Source organism: Hoplias malabaricus, chromosome 8 (assembly GCF_029633855.1).
Source record: "Hoplias malabaricus isolate fHopMal1 chromosome 8, fHopMal1.hap1, whole genome shotgun sequence".
Classification (NCBI taxonomy): domain Eukaryota; kingdom Metazoa; phylum Chordata; class Actinopteri; order Characiformes; family Erythrinidae; genus Hoplias; species Hoplias malabaricus.
Window position 1 is genome coordinate 3,273,021 of NC_089807.1, and position 15,303 is coordinate 3,288,323.

The 15,303-nt window shown below is 47.1% G+C and overlaps 1 protein-coding gene across 1 annotated transcript; it reads right to left on the bottom strand.

The window, feature by feature from the left end:
• Nucleotides 1–7,350: 7,350 nt before the first annotated feature.
• On the bottom strand, nt 7,351–8,889 carry kcns3a (potassium voltage-gated channel, delayed-rectifier, subfamily S, member 3a). The gene has a single exon (XM_066679946.1). It carries the CDS (start codon nt 8,887–8,889, stop codon nt 7,396–7,398), a length of 1,494 nt encoding a protein of 497 aa, XP_066536043.1. The 3' UTR covers nt 7,351–7,395.
• Nucleotides 8,890–15,303: the final 6,414 nt, after the last annotated feature.

A 15,303-nucleotide genomic window follows, 5' to 3' on the forward strand; every position in this document is an offset into this window, starting at 1 on the left:
CAGTCATCACAGCAGACGGCTACTGTTACTCCTATTGGACTCGTGTTATAGGTTTTAGAGCAGTAATCACATCGTGTTCCAGAGGCATTGTTGCTTTGATTGTCCCAGAAAGCACTCCATTTTTTTTTATTTTATAACTTACTTAAATCAAATAGAAGCAAAGCACATGGTCTACTGTTATGAAACAATACCACAAGATTCAGGGGGGACTAATGTGATCAAATATCTCTGCAGACACTATAAACTATATCCAAACATTTGCAGACAGCAGGTAGGTGTCGCAGTCACACAGCTCCAGGGGCCTGGAGGTTGTGGGTTCGATTCCCGCTCCGGGTGACTGTCTGTGAGGAGTGTGGTGTGTTCTCTCTGTGTCTGCATGGGTTTCCTCCGGGTGACTGTCTGTGAGGAGTTTGGTGTGTTCTCCCTGTGTCTGCGAGGGGTTTCCTCCGGGTGACTCTCTGTGAGGAGTGTGGTGTGTTCTCCCTGTGTCTGTGTGGGTTTCCTCCGGGTGACTCTCTGTGAGGAGTGTGGTGTGTTCTCCCTGTGTCTGTGTGGGTTTCCTCCGGGTGACTGTCTGTGAGGAGTGTGGTGTGTTCTCCCTGTGTCTGTGTGGGTTTTCTCCGGGTGACTGTCTGTGAGGAGTGTGGTGTGTTCTCCCTGTGTCTGCGTGGGTTTCCTCCGGGTGACTGTCTGTGAGGAGTGTGGTGTGTTCTCCCTGTGTCTGCGTGGGTTTCCTCCCGGTGACTGTCTGTGAGGAGTGTGGTGTGTTCTCCCTGTGTCTGCGTGGGTTTCCTCCGGGTGACTGTCTGTGAGGAGTGTGGTGTGTTCTCCCTGTGTCTGCGTGGGTTTCCTCCAGGTGACTGTCTGTGAGGAATTGGTCTGTTCTCCCTGTGTCTGCGTGGGTTTCCTCCGGGTGACTGTCTGTGAGGAGTGTGGTGTGTTCTCCCTGTGTCTGTGTGGGTTTTCTCCGGGTGACTGTCTGTGAGGAGTGTGGTGTGTTCTCCCTGTGTCTGCGTGGGTTTCCTCCGGGTGACTGTCTGTGAGGAGTGTGGTGTGTTCTCCCTGTGTCTGCGTGGGTTTCCTCCGGGTGACTGTCTGTGAGGAGTGTGGTGTGTTCTCCCTGTGTCTGCGTGGGTTTCCTCCGGGTGACTGTCTGTGAGGAGTGTGGTGTGTTCTCCCTGTGTCTGCGTGGGTTTCCTCCAGGTGACTGTCTGTGAGGAATTGGTCTGTTCTCCCTGTGTCTGCGTGGGTTTCCTCCGGGTGACTGTCTGTGAGGAGTGTGGTGTGTTCTCCCTGTGTCTGCGTGGGTTTCCTCCGGGTGACTGTCTGTAAGGAGTGTGGTGTGTTCTCCCTGTGTCTGCGTGGGTTTCCTCCGGGTGCCTGTCTGTGAGGAGTGTGGTGTGTTCTCCCTGTGTCTGTGTGGGTTTCCTCCGGGTGACTGTCTGTGAGGAATTGGTCTGTTCTCCCTGTGTCTGCGTGGGTTTCCTCCGGGTGACTGTCTGTTAGAAGTTTGGTGTGTTCTTTCTGTGTCTGCATGGGTTTCCTCCGGGTGACTGTCTGTGAGGAGTGTGGTGTGTTCTACCTGTGTCTGCGTGGGTTTCCTCCGGGTGACTGTCTGTAAGGAGTGTGGTGTGTTCTCCCTGTGTCTGCGTGGGTTTCCTCTGGGTGCCTGTCTGTGAGGAGTGTGGTGTGTTCTCCCTGTGTCTGCGTGGGTTTCCTCCGGGTGACTGTCTGTAAGGAGTGTGGTGTGTTCTCCCTGTGTCTGCGTGGGTTTCCTCTGGGTGACTGTCTGTGAGGAGTTTGTGTGTTCTCTCTGTGTCTGCATGGGTTTCCTCCGCGACCCTGAACTGGATAAGCAGTTACAGATAATGAATGAATGAGTCTCCCTTTGTGCTTTTCTGGAAAAACTTTAGAAGATTTTATAGCAGTTTCGATGAACCAAACCCAAACACATTTGATGGAGCTCAACTTCAATGCTGGGGGATCACGCTTTGCAGTGAGCATAGCCTTGAGTGAGCTCGTATGCGGCTGCTTCAAAGCTTCTCGTATCATTACATGCTTTCCTATAGAGACCACATCTGTGTCTACAATGAATGCACTTTAAAGTAGATGTATTCATGCATTACAATGTGCAGTGTACATAAGAGGCGAGTATAAGGAGTGAAAAATAAAAAAAATCATGCTTGCATTTCCCATTCATCTCCTTTGGCTTTGGCACCAGTCTAGAAAACATGAAACCATCTGAAGAAATTAAACAGCATCCTGGCATTAGACTCACTTATCCCAGCACTGAAAGTATACGGACGCGTGCATTAGGACACTAAGGGTCTAAATTGCATCAGAGCATTATTTGACAGAGCCATCTTTCTGCAGAATGGACTGGAGGAGTTCAGTTACACCATAGAGTGACATTCATCTGTGTGAATGGGCAAAGTGTCCTTAAGGTCAGCGCTCATGCTTTTGTCCCGTGTGTCCATTTTTATAGACGTCAGTGGGAGCCTACAAGATTCAGTCTATTACAGAAACGTAACACGGTTTGTATCGAGTACGTGATCATTTAAAAACAATTGGTGGCTATACGCTTCCTTTAGTTGTTAGCTGCAGTGGCCTGCGCTTTGTAGGAAGACTATCCAGGGCAACACAACGTCAAATACCAGTGCTATATCTATCCATCTAACAGTATAGCCACCATATCACTGGTATTTGATTCTTTAGTGTTGCCCTCGATAGTTTTGCTACATACACACTGAATGATCACTTGATTAGGAACGCCTAACTTGCATTTACACTCACTGTCCATTTTATCAGCTCCACTGACCACACAGGAGCACTTTGTAGTTCTACAATTACAGACTGCAGTCCAACTGTTTCTCTGCATACTTTCTTATTACCATTTCTCCCTGCTCTTCAATGGTTAGGACCCCAACAGAGCAAGTATGGTTTGGGTGATGGATTATTCTCACTAGAGGAAGACCAACACAAACTGTGCAGCAACAGATGCGCTACTGTCTCTACAAGGTGGACCAACAAATGTGAGATTTTGATAGCATTCAGCCTGTTAAACATTACCGATGTCAGGTGTTGATGTTGGATGATTAGATCTGGAGCCCAGTGCATCCAGCCGTATTGGATGGAGCTCCATCAGTCCAGAGAACACAGCTACACCGCTCCACACCCCTATGCTGCGGGGCTTTGTGTCCCTATAGCTCTTGCTTGGCACTGGGCATGGTGACCAATAGGCTCACGGCTGTTCCTGAGTGTCAATATCTACTGGTGAGTGTTGTGTACATGGATTACAGAAGCTGTGTCCACGAATGATCTCATGAATTCATTCCTCCAAAGAAATGTCTACAGACTTTTAAACCTGTTTCTTAATTTTAAGCCCTATCCCTAGTTTGCGCCTCTATCTTACCATTTATTCACAAGGCTTTAAAGTGTGCACCAGAGGAATCTCAGTTTCAAGTGGTATACAGCCCTACCACTCGGCCCTAACCCTCCTTCTCAACAAGAATTGAGACCCACCACACCCTAGTGGTAGGCCTCAGGGGTGAAATTTAATTCACACATCGTGTGCCTTTGGAAATGCATGTTGTTTGTACAGTGAATACACAAATGAAGCATCCAATAACTGCATCAAAGTCTCAGGGTCAGTGCAGTGATTTGATAATGAACGCTCGTTATCCAGAGGTGCTCTCCATCAACACTTTATTACATCAATTCCTCCTCCTCCTCCTCCTCCTCCTCCTCCTGCTGCTCCCTCGGCCCCACCGCTGCTGAAATATGCATGCACACTTTCCTCGTGGCTTTCCGCTGGGCAGATTAAAGGGACAGGAGGTATGCACTAACATGCCAGCGTCAAGTCAAACAAGTATGAATGCTGTCTGAGGCTATGAAATATTCAGGCATCTCTCGTTCCCCCACTTCTGGGAAAAATCATTCTGACTTTAATTAAACAAGCAGGGCGTACGTTAAGGTAGAGGACGTGTCATTCAGGTTTCTTTCGTTTGTCCAGACTAGCATTTGACGGTGCAGCCTTCGTGCCGGACACTGCTCTTTTAGAGGGAACGTACGTCAGATTTTTGACGACTTTTCTTCATAATTCAGTGGAGGAGAGGCAAAGACATTCAGATTGTTCTGACCTCAGAGGAGATGGCTTTGAGTGTCTAGGAACCAGATGTCTCCATGTCTTTCTGTGAACTCACACCAGCCCCAGTCCAGAGAGAAATGTATATAGACCGATAAAGATGGTAAAAACGTGATAAATGTGAAAAAAATTATTATTTTCTTAGGGACTATTTTGTCTCAGCACCCTCCAGGGTGTGTTCCCGCCTTGTGCCCAATGATTTGACCCTGAACTGGACAAGCGCTTACAGATAATGAATGAATGTAGTCTCAGTATGTGCTGCATATTCCACCCCAACATTCATTCATTATCTGTAACCCTTATCCAATTCAGGGTCGTGGTGGGTCCAGAGCCTACCTGGAATCATTGGGCGCAAGGTGGGAATACACCCTGGAGGGGGCGCCACAAGGCAACACACACACACACACACACACACACACACACGGACACACACACACACGGACACGGACACACACGGACACTTTTGATTCGCCAATCCACCTGCAACGTGTGTTTTTGGACTGTGGGAGGAAACCCACGCAGACACAGGGAGAACACTCCTCACAGACAGTCACCCAGAGCAGGAATCGAACCCACAACTTCTAGGCCACAACGCAGTCTGTGTGACTGCAACACTACCTGCTGCGCCACCGTGCCGCCCATCCCCAACATCTCCAAATATTAGTACATCTTTGATTATAAATATTAAGCAATCTCCCACCTACTGGGGGCACTGTTTCACCAAATCCACACAGACTGCCTTTTGTGTCCCCAAAGAAGAATCTAGGCTATGGTTAGAGTTGTTTAATGTGGGTAGGTATCAGAAATTAACATGTGAATCTACCAAAAGTGAACGATATTTCATACTGGCAATGAATCCTGAATGGTCTTATTGTCAAATATGTATGAATTCACACTGAGAACTCTCCATTCTCAGGTCATAATCATGTCGCTCCACTTTGAAAGTGTTTTTTAAGCTAGACTTGGGCCAACATTCATTCATTCATTCATTCATTATCTATAACCCTTATCCAGTTCAGGGTCGCGGTGGGTCCAGAGCCTACCTGGAATCATTGGGCGCAAGGCGGGAATACACCCTGGAGGGGGCGCCAGTCCTTCACAGGGCTTGGGCCAACATTTTAAACAAATGTATTCATAACATATAAAGCCCATGAGGGGGCTGCGGTTATGAATACATATTAATTTTGGGGGAACAATTTGAAGTCATGCTCACGTTTTCTTTAATTCACTTCCTGGTATTCTGATTCAAGGCCATGAGACAACTACTGCCCCTGTAGAGGTCACTGATCCTGAGAAACCGCTTCAACTTATTTTCATGAAGCTACAAAATCCAGAGCACATCAAACCCCGAGTATAGGATAGTTTCTAGTAGTTACGCATGGTGTGCGCATAAATGAATGAAAAATGTACAAATTACTCAAAGAAAGTGAGAGATTGATTTGTAAATTATAGGAAGAAATGAAGAAAACTTTCCCTCCCGGGCTCTAATAATCATTTTAATGTAATAATATTCTGAGGTGTGCTTTTAGAGACAGAGATCTGGTTCCATTAGACCTCATATGTAAATTCCTCTACACCAGAGCATTGCACACCAAGCCCCTCACAGTGACTCAGGTTTACATTTTAAACATTTAATGATGCAGAGATGTTTGGAATTGAATTCCCCTTTAAAACAAGCGATGTACATCAGAGCGGAGGGGCAGGAAGACAGACGCGGGCCAGTTGCTTTTTCACCCTGAGAACTAAAGTAAAAAAAAGTGCCAGTGTTTAATTTGCTTGTGGCTTTTCCTTCAAGTTTTTTTTCACTCTCGTGTGGCACAACCATGGCATCCAACCTTCATCAGCACAAGCCTCGGGTTGCGTTCCTACAATCTCCTGTAACACTGATGAGCAGGTTTTTTGTGATTGCTCCGTACACATTTGGGCTTAAAAGAATAGTCTGGTGAAACATCAGAAGTTCATAATACCCAGCCTCTTATCAGGTCTGAATAGAAACATTTCACTAAAAGACCATACATACGAAATAGTTGTCATTTGTACATTTTGCTTCAGCAGAATTCTTAGTCATTTTATGTTCATTAAGTGAGCTCCCACCTCCTGGTGGCACTGTTTCACTAAATACGCTCTAACACTGTTATTTACCCAAAGAAGAGCAACAAAACAACAGTGGTTTTCTGTTAGCGATAGCATAACACAAACACAAACCACTGTAATTCTAACCTTTTTTGGAGTTCACACTTTTCAGTTTGGTGAAGTTTAGGCTTAGAGTAAGGTTTGGGTTTACATTCATTACTGTAAGGTTTAGGGTTAGGGTTGGGGTTACATTCAGTATTTCAAGCTGGGTTTGTCAGATATCCACATTCAATTCATACACAATGAATGAATCCTTGCAATGATCTTTTAGTAAAATATATACAAATTCACAATGAGACCAGGCTGAGAATACCACCTCGACAGCAAATGTAGGGTTCTGTTGGGTCTCTTAAGTCTTACCCAGTAAACAAGGAACGTCCCTGGACGTTCAAAATAGGTCTAAATGTAGTCTGTCCGTCAAGGACATATTTTAAACGTCCAAAATCCATCTTAATAAGTTAGTTATCAAGTGGTGACCAATCGATAACGTCAGTGGACGTCCAAAATGCGTTTTATACAAGTAGTTTATTTCGGGACCAATTAATAACGTCAATGGACGTCCAAAATACGTCTAATAGTCGTCTTTTCAATGTCTGTGTTTGGACGTCTTTTTAACTTTCATTTTCAACCTTAAGAGAACGTTGATTAGACGGCAGTCATTACGTTATTTCAACGTTGAATCAACGGCTAAATGTTTACTGGGTATTCTTTAGTTTTGCACTGAAGCCATGATGCTAATATAGCTAATCTAATAACAGCTATAATGGCATAAGTAGCAGAAGTAGAAGTATATAATTATTTTTTAATAAATGAAGCCATTTCTCATTGCTGCTGAGGTTTTCGTTATGGTTTTGTAGATTTTAACCATCTGTTAAAAATATAAATAAAAAATTTGAGTATTAAAACATATGAATAGAAATATAGGTCACACATTGTGCTTTACCGTCAATCTGTTAACTGATATATATTGCATTTCATTATTTATTAACTAGCTTTATTAGCTTCACAGCTGGTGTACAAAACTAACGAATGAAACTTTAGACACCACCTGACTGACTAAATTTGGAGTAAAGGGGATACTTTCCAAATCTGGTATTTCACCAAACTGTTCCCTGAATTCATGACGTCTCAGCAAGACCTGCTGGACAGACGGTCTCAATGTCCTGAATGCTGGAAGCATCCGTGGCGTCCCCCCCACTTGCCACGCTGCTCCTGGAAGACAGACTGGCCAAAAGTGAGTTGACCCCTTGGGCGTATAAATCCTTCATGTTGAAGAAAGGCATCCCAGGGATCGGGCCTTTCCCTTCAAATCCAAACTGGTCTGACTCTACGAGAGCCTTCTGTCTCTGGTAATACTTTGAGAACTTGTTGAAGATTATGGTAATAGGCAGAGCCACCACCAGCAGGCCGCAGATGATGCAGAGGGTCCCGATGAGTTTCCCGGCAAGTGTGACGGGATACGTGTCCCCGTACCCAACCGTGGTCATGCTGATGGTGGCCCACCACCAGCCAACAGGGATGGTCTGGAGCTCGGACTCGTCCTCCTCTCTTTCCACGAAATAGATGAGCACAGAAAAGATGGATATTCCGACAGAGAGGAAGAGGAGGAGGAGTCCGACCTCATGGTAACTGTGGCGGAGCGTAGCTCCCAGGGATCTAAGACCAACCGAATGGCGCGCCAACTTCAAGATCCTAAAGATACGCATGAGCCGAAGGATCTGGACCACTTTCCCAACGTTTTCCAGCTCCTCACTCTCCTCAGGGTCCACTTTCTCAAAGGCCAGTGTGACATAGAACGGGACAATGGAGACAAAGTCAATGATGTTGAGAGTGTTACTCAGGAATTTGCGCAAGCAAGGCGTGACGGCTAACCGCAGGATGAACTCGAATGTAAACCAGATGATGCAAATGGTCTCAAAAAGATTCAGCACGGGGTCCTCTATCAGATTTTCGTTGGCGTCCCGTTTCTGGAACTCGGGCATGCTGTGAATGCACATTGCCACAATGCTGATCAGCACCACGCTTAAGGAAACCACAGCCAGCAACTTGGCCGATCTCGAGTACGCCGGATTCTCCATGCGCAGCCAGATTTGCTTGCGTTTCTCCGAACACCAGGTGCCGTCAAACTTCTCCAAGTCCTTGTCTAGGACTGACAGTTCTTCCATGGATGAGTCGAAACTCTCATTGAGGTGGTTCTGGGGCTCGTCCTCATTCCAGTCCCTGTCAACAGCTCCCTCTTTCTGTTCCTGGAACTTGTTGCTGCAGCAGGAGTCCAGGTGCATCTCCTTGATGCCCCAGTATTCCAGCTCCTGGCTAAAGCTGAACACACACAGCTCCTCCATCAAATGGATCTTCCCTGTGTGGTAAAAGTTCAGCACATAGCAGAAGAAGCGAGGGTTCCTGTCAAAATAGTACTCATGCTCCACAACACTGTAGTCATCACACAGCTCCAGGATGGCAGCCTCCGAGTGACAGAAGAGCAGCTGCCCTAGCCGAGTGTTCGGAAACCGTTGCAGAACCACCCTAGCCACTCGCTGCTTATATCCACCAACGTTCAGGTTGATGAAGCTGTCGTCCGGGCCGCGGTGGTGCAGGATCTGTCCGTACACCATGATGAGCCTGGGCTCGGAGAGGTAGGAGAGCGGGAAGAACCTGAAGCTCGCAACTAATGCCCCATTACCTGTAACACAGAAGACGCGATGAGGGACTGCCTGAGACTGAACTTTTATAACATTTTACAACTTACACACTGAATTCAGGAGCACACAAACGTCAAGTATTCAGACAAAGTTCATGAATCTAAACTTTACAAAGTTATCATGCTGCATAAAAACCTGAAAATAAAAGATATCCTTATTCCTCATAAAAAATGTAAATCATGCTACTCAGTACCTACTCTATTTTGGACGGTATAGTGTACAGAACTGGGTCATTATCTATTTACAGGGATCTCAGTAAATAAGAAGTGTCTTCTCTATATATAATGATGATAATAATTAAACTGGGCAGCACGGTGGTGCAGCAGGTTAGGGTTTCCTCCGGGTGACTGTCTGTGAGGAGTGTGGTGTGTTCTCCCTGTGTCTGTGTGGGTTTCCTCCGGGTGACTGTCTGTGAGGAGTGTGGTGTGTTCTCCCTGTGTCTGCGTGGGTTTCCTCCGGGTGACTGTCTGTGAGGAGTGTGGTGTGTTCTCCCTGTGTCTGTGTGGGTTTCTTCCGGGTGACTGTCTGTGTGGAGTGTGGTGTGTTCTCCCTGTGTCTGTGTGGGTTTCCTCCGGGTGACTGTCTGTGAGGAGTGTGGTGTGTTCTCCCCGTGTCCGCGTGGGTTTCCTCCGGGTGACTGTCTGTGAGGAGTGTGGTGTGTTCTCCCTGTGTCTGTGTGGGTTTCCTCCGGGTGACTGTCTGTGAGGAATTGGAGTCTGTTCTCCCTGTGTCTGTGTGGGTTTCCTCCGGGTTACTGTCTGTGAGGAGTGTGGTGTGTTCTCCCTGTGTCTGTGTGGGTTTCCTCCGGGTGACTGTCTGTGAGGAGTGTGGTGTGTTCTCCCTGTGTCTGTGTGGGTTTCCTCCGGGTGACTGTCTGTGAGGAGTGTGGTGTGTTCTCCCTGTGTCTGCGTGGGTTTCCTCCGGGTGACTGTCTGTGAGGAGTGTGGTGTGTTCTCCCCGTGTCCGCGTGGGTTTCCTCCGGGTGACTGTCTGTGAGGAGTGTGGTGTGTTCTCCCCGTGTCTGCGTGGGTTTCCTCCGGGTGACTGTCTGTGAGGAGTGTGGTGTGTTCTCCCTGTGTCTGTGTGGGTTTCCTCCGGGTGACTGTCTGTGAGGAGTGTGGTGTGTTCTCCCTGTGTCTGTGTGGGTTTCCTCCGGGTGACTGTCTGTGAGGAGTGTGGTGTGTTCTCCCCGTGTCTGTGTGGGTTTCCTCCGGGTGACTGTCTGTGAGGAGTGTGGTGTGTTCTCCCTGTGTCTGTGTGGGTTTCCTCCGGGTGACTGTCTGTGAGGAGTGTGGTGTGTTCTCCCTGTGTCTGTGTGGGTTTCCTCCGGGTGACTGTCTGTGAGGAGTGTGGTGTGTTCTCCCCGTGTCCGCGTGGGTTTCCTCCGGGTGACTGTCTGTGAGGAGTGTGGTGTGTTCTCCCTGTGTCTGTGTGGGTTTCCTCCGGGTGACTGTCTGTGAGGAGTGTGGTGTGTTCTCCCTGTGTCTGTGTGGGTTTCCTCCGGGTGACTGTCTGTGAGGAGTGTGGTGTGTTCTCCCTGTGTCTGTGTGGGTTTCCTCCGGGTGACTGTCTGTGAGGAGTGTGGTGTGTTCTCCCCGTGTCCGCGTGGGTTTCCTCCGGGTGACTGTCTGTGAGGAGTGTGGTGTGTTCTCCCCGTGTCCGCGTGGGTTTCCTCCGGGTGACTGTCTGTGAGGAGTGTGGTGTGTTCTCCCTGTGTCTGTGTGGGTTTCCTCCGGGTGACTGTCTGTGAGGAGTGTGGTGTGTTCTCCCTGTGTCTGTGTGGGTTTCCTCCGGGTGACTGTCTGTGAGGAGTGTGGTGTGTTCTCCCTGTGTCTGTGTGGGTTTCCTCCGGGTGACTGTCTGTGAGGAGTGTGGTGTGTTCTCCCTGTGTCTGTGTGGGTTTCCTCCGGGTGACTGTCTGTGAGGAGTGTGGTGTGTTCTCCCTGTGTCTGTGTGGGTTTCCTCCGGGTGACTGTCTGTGAGGAGTGTGGTGTGTTCTCCCCGTGTCCGCGTGGGTTTCCTCCGGGTGACTGTCTGTGAGGAGTGTGGTGTGTTCTCCCTGTGTCTGTGTGGGTTTCCTCCGGGTGACTGTCTGTGAGGAGTGTGGTGTGTTCTCCCTGTGTCTGTGTGGGTTTCCTCCGGGTGACTGTCTGTGAGGAGTGTGGTGTGTTCTCTCTGTGTCTGCGTGGGTTTCCTCCGGGTGACTGTCTGTGAGGAGTGTGGTGTGTTCTCCCTGTGTCTGTGTGGGTTTCCTCCGGGTGACTGTCTGTGAGGAGTGTGGTGTGTTCTCCCTGTGTCTGCGTGGGTTTCCTCCGGGTGCTCTGATTTCCTCCCACAGTCCAAAAACACACGTTGGTAGGTGGATTGGCGACTCAAAAGTGTCCATAGGTGTGAGTGAATGTGTGTGTGTGTGTGTGTTGCCCTGTGAAGGACTGGCGCCCCCTCCAGGGTGTATTCCCGCCTTGCGCCCAATGATTCCAAGTAGGCTCTGGGCCCACCGTGACCCTGAACTGGATAAGGGTTACAGATAATGAATGAATGAATGAATAATGAAACTGAAGTGATAGTTTTACCCGTTTTCATTGTAAATTAAACAAACTGGTTACAAAGACAATAAATCTAGTCAAAGTTGGCCAAGTATGAGTTTATATTCAGCCTTCTATCAAAGTGAATTTCCTCATATTTGATTGAAAGACCATTCCCAGGAGTCAGATAACGTGTTTTAAATATAGTTTGCCCTTTGTGGACGTACACCTTACATTGTGATAGAAGCACATCATAAAAAAAATCACCCAAAACCCCAACGCTGGACCTGACTCAAAGATAGAAACAGATCCTTTTTCCACACATTTACAGAGCTCTCTCTGTAATTGTTCTTACTCTACGTAACAGTTTGGGAAGATATAGACCGCACCACGAGTGGATGGGAACTCACCTAGTTCTTAAAATAACCAAATTATCAATTGTGTTTGTACAAAGTGTTACTAATTTCCCCAGTCCTTGGTTATATTTGCTTTCATTCATCTACAAAGGGTGGATTTATGAATGGATGTGTGGAAGGAGGATGGGAGGGAAGTGCTGCGTCTACAGAATGGGAATTAAATGTAATAGAGGTTTAATATATAATCAAGGTATGCATTTGTAATAACACTGAACACGGACATTCAGACAGTAAAGTTTGAATTATCCTTAACTCCAAGCATCACCTGTTCTGTTTTCAGAAGCATCACAAACGACTTGAAAACTACTTCCCGAAGCTGAGAGTGAGATCACATTCACTCTGAGAGCTTTCAGTCTGGTTTCTCAACCGCATCATAAAACAGCAGCGTCTCCTTATCAAAACTACAACTGCTGCAGCTAATGGATATTGATCCTTTACAGTGATGCGAAACACAAGCTTTTCAGCTCACGATGAGCGCTTTAACACCACTCTGTCCTCTGAGTCCCACACTCTGCCCTTCGCTTCAGTTCAGGTTCTCACTTTAGAACCCTTAGAACCTTCGCCTTGGAGCTAGACATGAGACATGAGGTGCACTCAGTGTAATTTTTAAGTTTAAGAAATGTCTGAAAAAGTGGTTTAAAAAGCTCCCTCTTCTTTAGAATCCCACTATCAGCTGAAATCCTCTAAATACGGGGAAGGACTGAAATGACTTACCTGTCCGTCGCCGTCCACTTCTCTCACCCCCACTGGACACATCCCTGCTCCCGGTCCGGATCAAAGCGTGCTCAGTGCCGCTGGGGTAAACGTGCGCATGCGCTTCACCGGTCGGGAGCAACTCGTGAGCGCGCGCTTTCCACTGTCAGGGGGACACCGGGCACCACGTCTCTCAGAGAGAGAGAGGGAGGGAGGGAGAGGTGGAGAGAGAGAGAGAGAGAGAGAGAGTTAAGCGAAAGTGAGAAAGAAAGAAAGAAAGAAAGAAAGGAGAGAGGGTGAAGGACAGAAAAAGGATTACTGAACTCACAGAGGCTTTTCTAGTGGAGGAGAATAATTCCCTTTTGTAGAGTACAACTACACACACGGAGAGAGAGAGAGAGAGAGAGAGAGAGAGAGAGAGAGAGAGAGAGAGAGAGAGAGAGAGAGAAAGAGAGAGGGAGAGAGAGAGAGAGAGAGAGAAAGAAAGAGCGAGAGAGAGAGAGAAAGAAAGAGAGAAAGAGAGAGAGAGAGAGAGAGAGAAAGAAAGAGCGAGAGAGAGAGAGAGACAGACAGAGAAAGAGAGAGAGAGAGAGAGAGAGAGAGGGAGAGAGAGAGAGAGAGAGAGAGAGAGAAAGAAAGAGCGAGAGAGAGAGAGAGAGAGAAAGAGAAAGAAAGAGAGAGAGAGAGATTTAGCCCACACAACCAAGAACAATTGAATGAATACGAGAAAAAAAAGACAAATAGCCACCCTGGGTTAACATTGTTGTGTGTGTGTGTGTGTGTGTGTGTGTGTCAACTTTAATATAGTGAGCAAACTGATGGATACTTGTACGGACTCAGAAAATCATCCAACATTTTGTCAGTATTACAGTGTCCATATGAAAAACAAAAAGCAGAACAGCGCCATCTAGAGGCCGCCGGACAGAACGGAATCATTTCAATGACCCTGAGTGTATACTGATGGTGGACTTTACAGGCCTCTAGCCACTGACTGGCACTGGACATGGTGAACGAACCCAGTAAACAATTAGCCGTTGATTCAACGTTGAAATAACATAATGTCTGCCGTCTAATCAACGTTCTCTTAAGGTTGAAAATGAAAGTTGAAAAGACGTCCAAACACAGACATTGAAAAGACGACTATTAGACGTATTTTGGACGTCCATTGACGTTATTAATTGGTCCTGAAATAAATTACTTGTATAAAACACGTTTTGGACGTCCACTGACGTTATCGATTGGTCACCACTTAACTAACTTATTAAGATTGATTTTGGACGTCCATTGACGTTTAAAATATGTCCTTGACGGACAGACTACTTTTAGACCTATTTTGAACGTCCAGGGACGTTCCTTGTTTACTGGGAAGGCTCATGTTCAGCTGCTCCTGAGCGTCTCTTTCCTCTTAAATACTAACAGCATAAATTTGACTCATAATAAGAGCTGTCCACAGTCATCTGGAGACATGGTGTATTATATTATGGAGAATTCTAAATTTGTACTCAGGGAAGAGTATAATTGTTCGTTTAAAACACTGACCCAAGTAAAAGTAGGAGATTAGTGGCAGCTCAAAACATCTTCAGTCCAAAATTGTGTCGTGGAACTACAACTTCCTGCACCTTTCAACACGGGACCGGAACTTCTGTGTTTCCGGATCATTTTGGTCTAAAATAAAAACGCTAAAGCTCCAAAGTCAGTGGTGACACAAATCACAAAGCAGCACAGGAACAGAGCACAGTATTGTACATTTGTACATTTACTGTTAGCTTTGGTAACTGTAAACACATCTAAAGTGCACTGGGTTAATGTGACTAGTTACTACCCAGCTCTGGTGTTAACTGCTGTGACAATGACTAGGAACATGCTGATAATCGTCTCTGCCACAAGAGGGCAGTGTTGTATAAAATACACACAATAATCCGGGTTCCGGTTAAATTATGGTTTTAAAACAGGATTAGTTTTAGACACATTTATGTCCAGTTTAATTCTGTCACTTTAAACTCAGATGGCTTCCACAGATAAGATGGACCAAATGTTATAACATTTAGGAAAGATGAGTAATGTTGTCTAAATTGTTGTGTAAGATTTCTTCTAATGACAAATTCATTGGCTGTAACTGCTAATCCTATTCCGGAGTTCAGAGGTTCCAGGGCCCACCTGGAATCACTGAAGGCAAGGCAGGATGCACGGTGGCGCAGCAGGTAGGTGCCGCAGTCACACAGCTCCAGGGACCTGGAGGCTGTGGGTTCTATTCCTGCGCCGGGTGACTGTCTGTGAGGAGTGTGGTGTGTTCTCCCTGTGTCTGCGTGGGTTTCCTCCGGGTGACTGTCTGTGAGGAGTGTGGTGTGTTCTCTCTGTGTCTGTGTGGGTTTCCTCCGGGTGACTGTCTGTGAGGAGTGTGGTGTGTTCTCTCTGTGTCTGTGTGGGTTTCCTCCGGGTGACTGTCTGTGAGGAGTGTGGTGTGTTCTCTCTGTGTCTGTGTGGGTTTCCTCCGGGTGACTGTCTGTGAGGAGTGTGGTGTGTTCTCTCTGTGTCTGCGTGGGTTTCCTCCGGGTGACTGTCTGTGAGGAGTGTGGTGTGTTCTCCCTGTGTCTGCGTGGGGTTCCTCCAGGTGCTCCGGTGTCCTCCCCCAGTCCAAAAACACACGTTGGTAGGTGGATTGGTGACTTTAGGTGTGAATGTGTGAGTGTGTG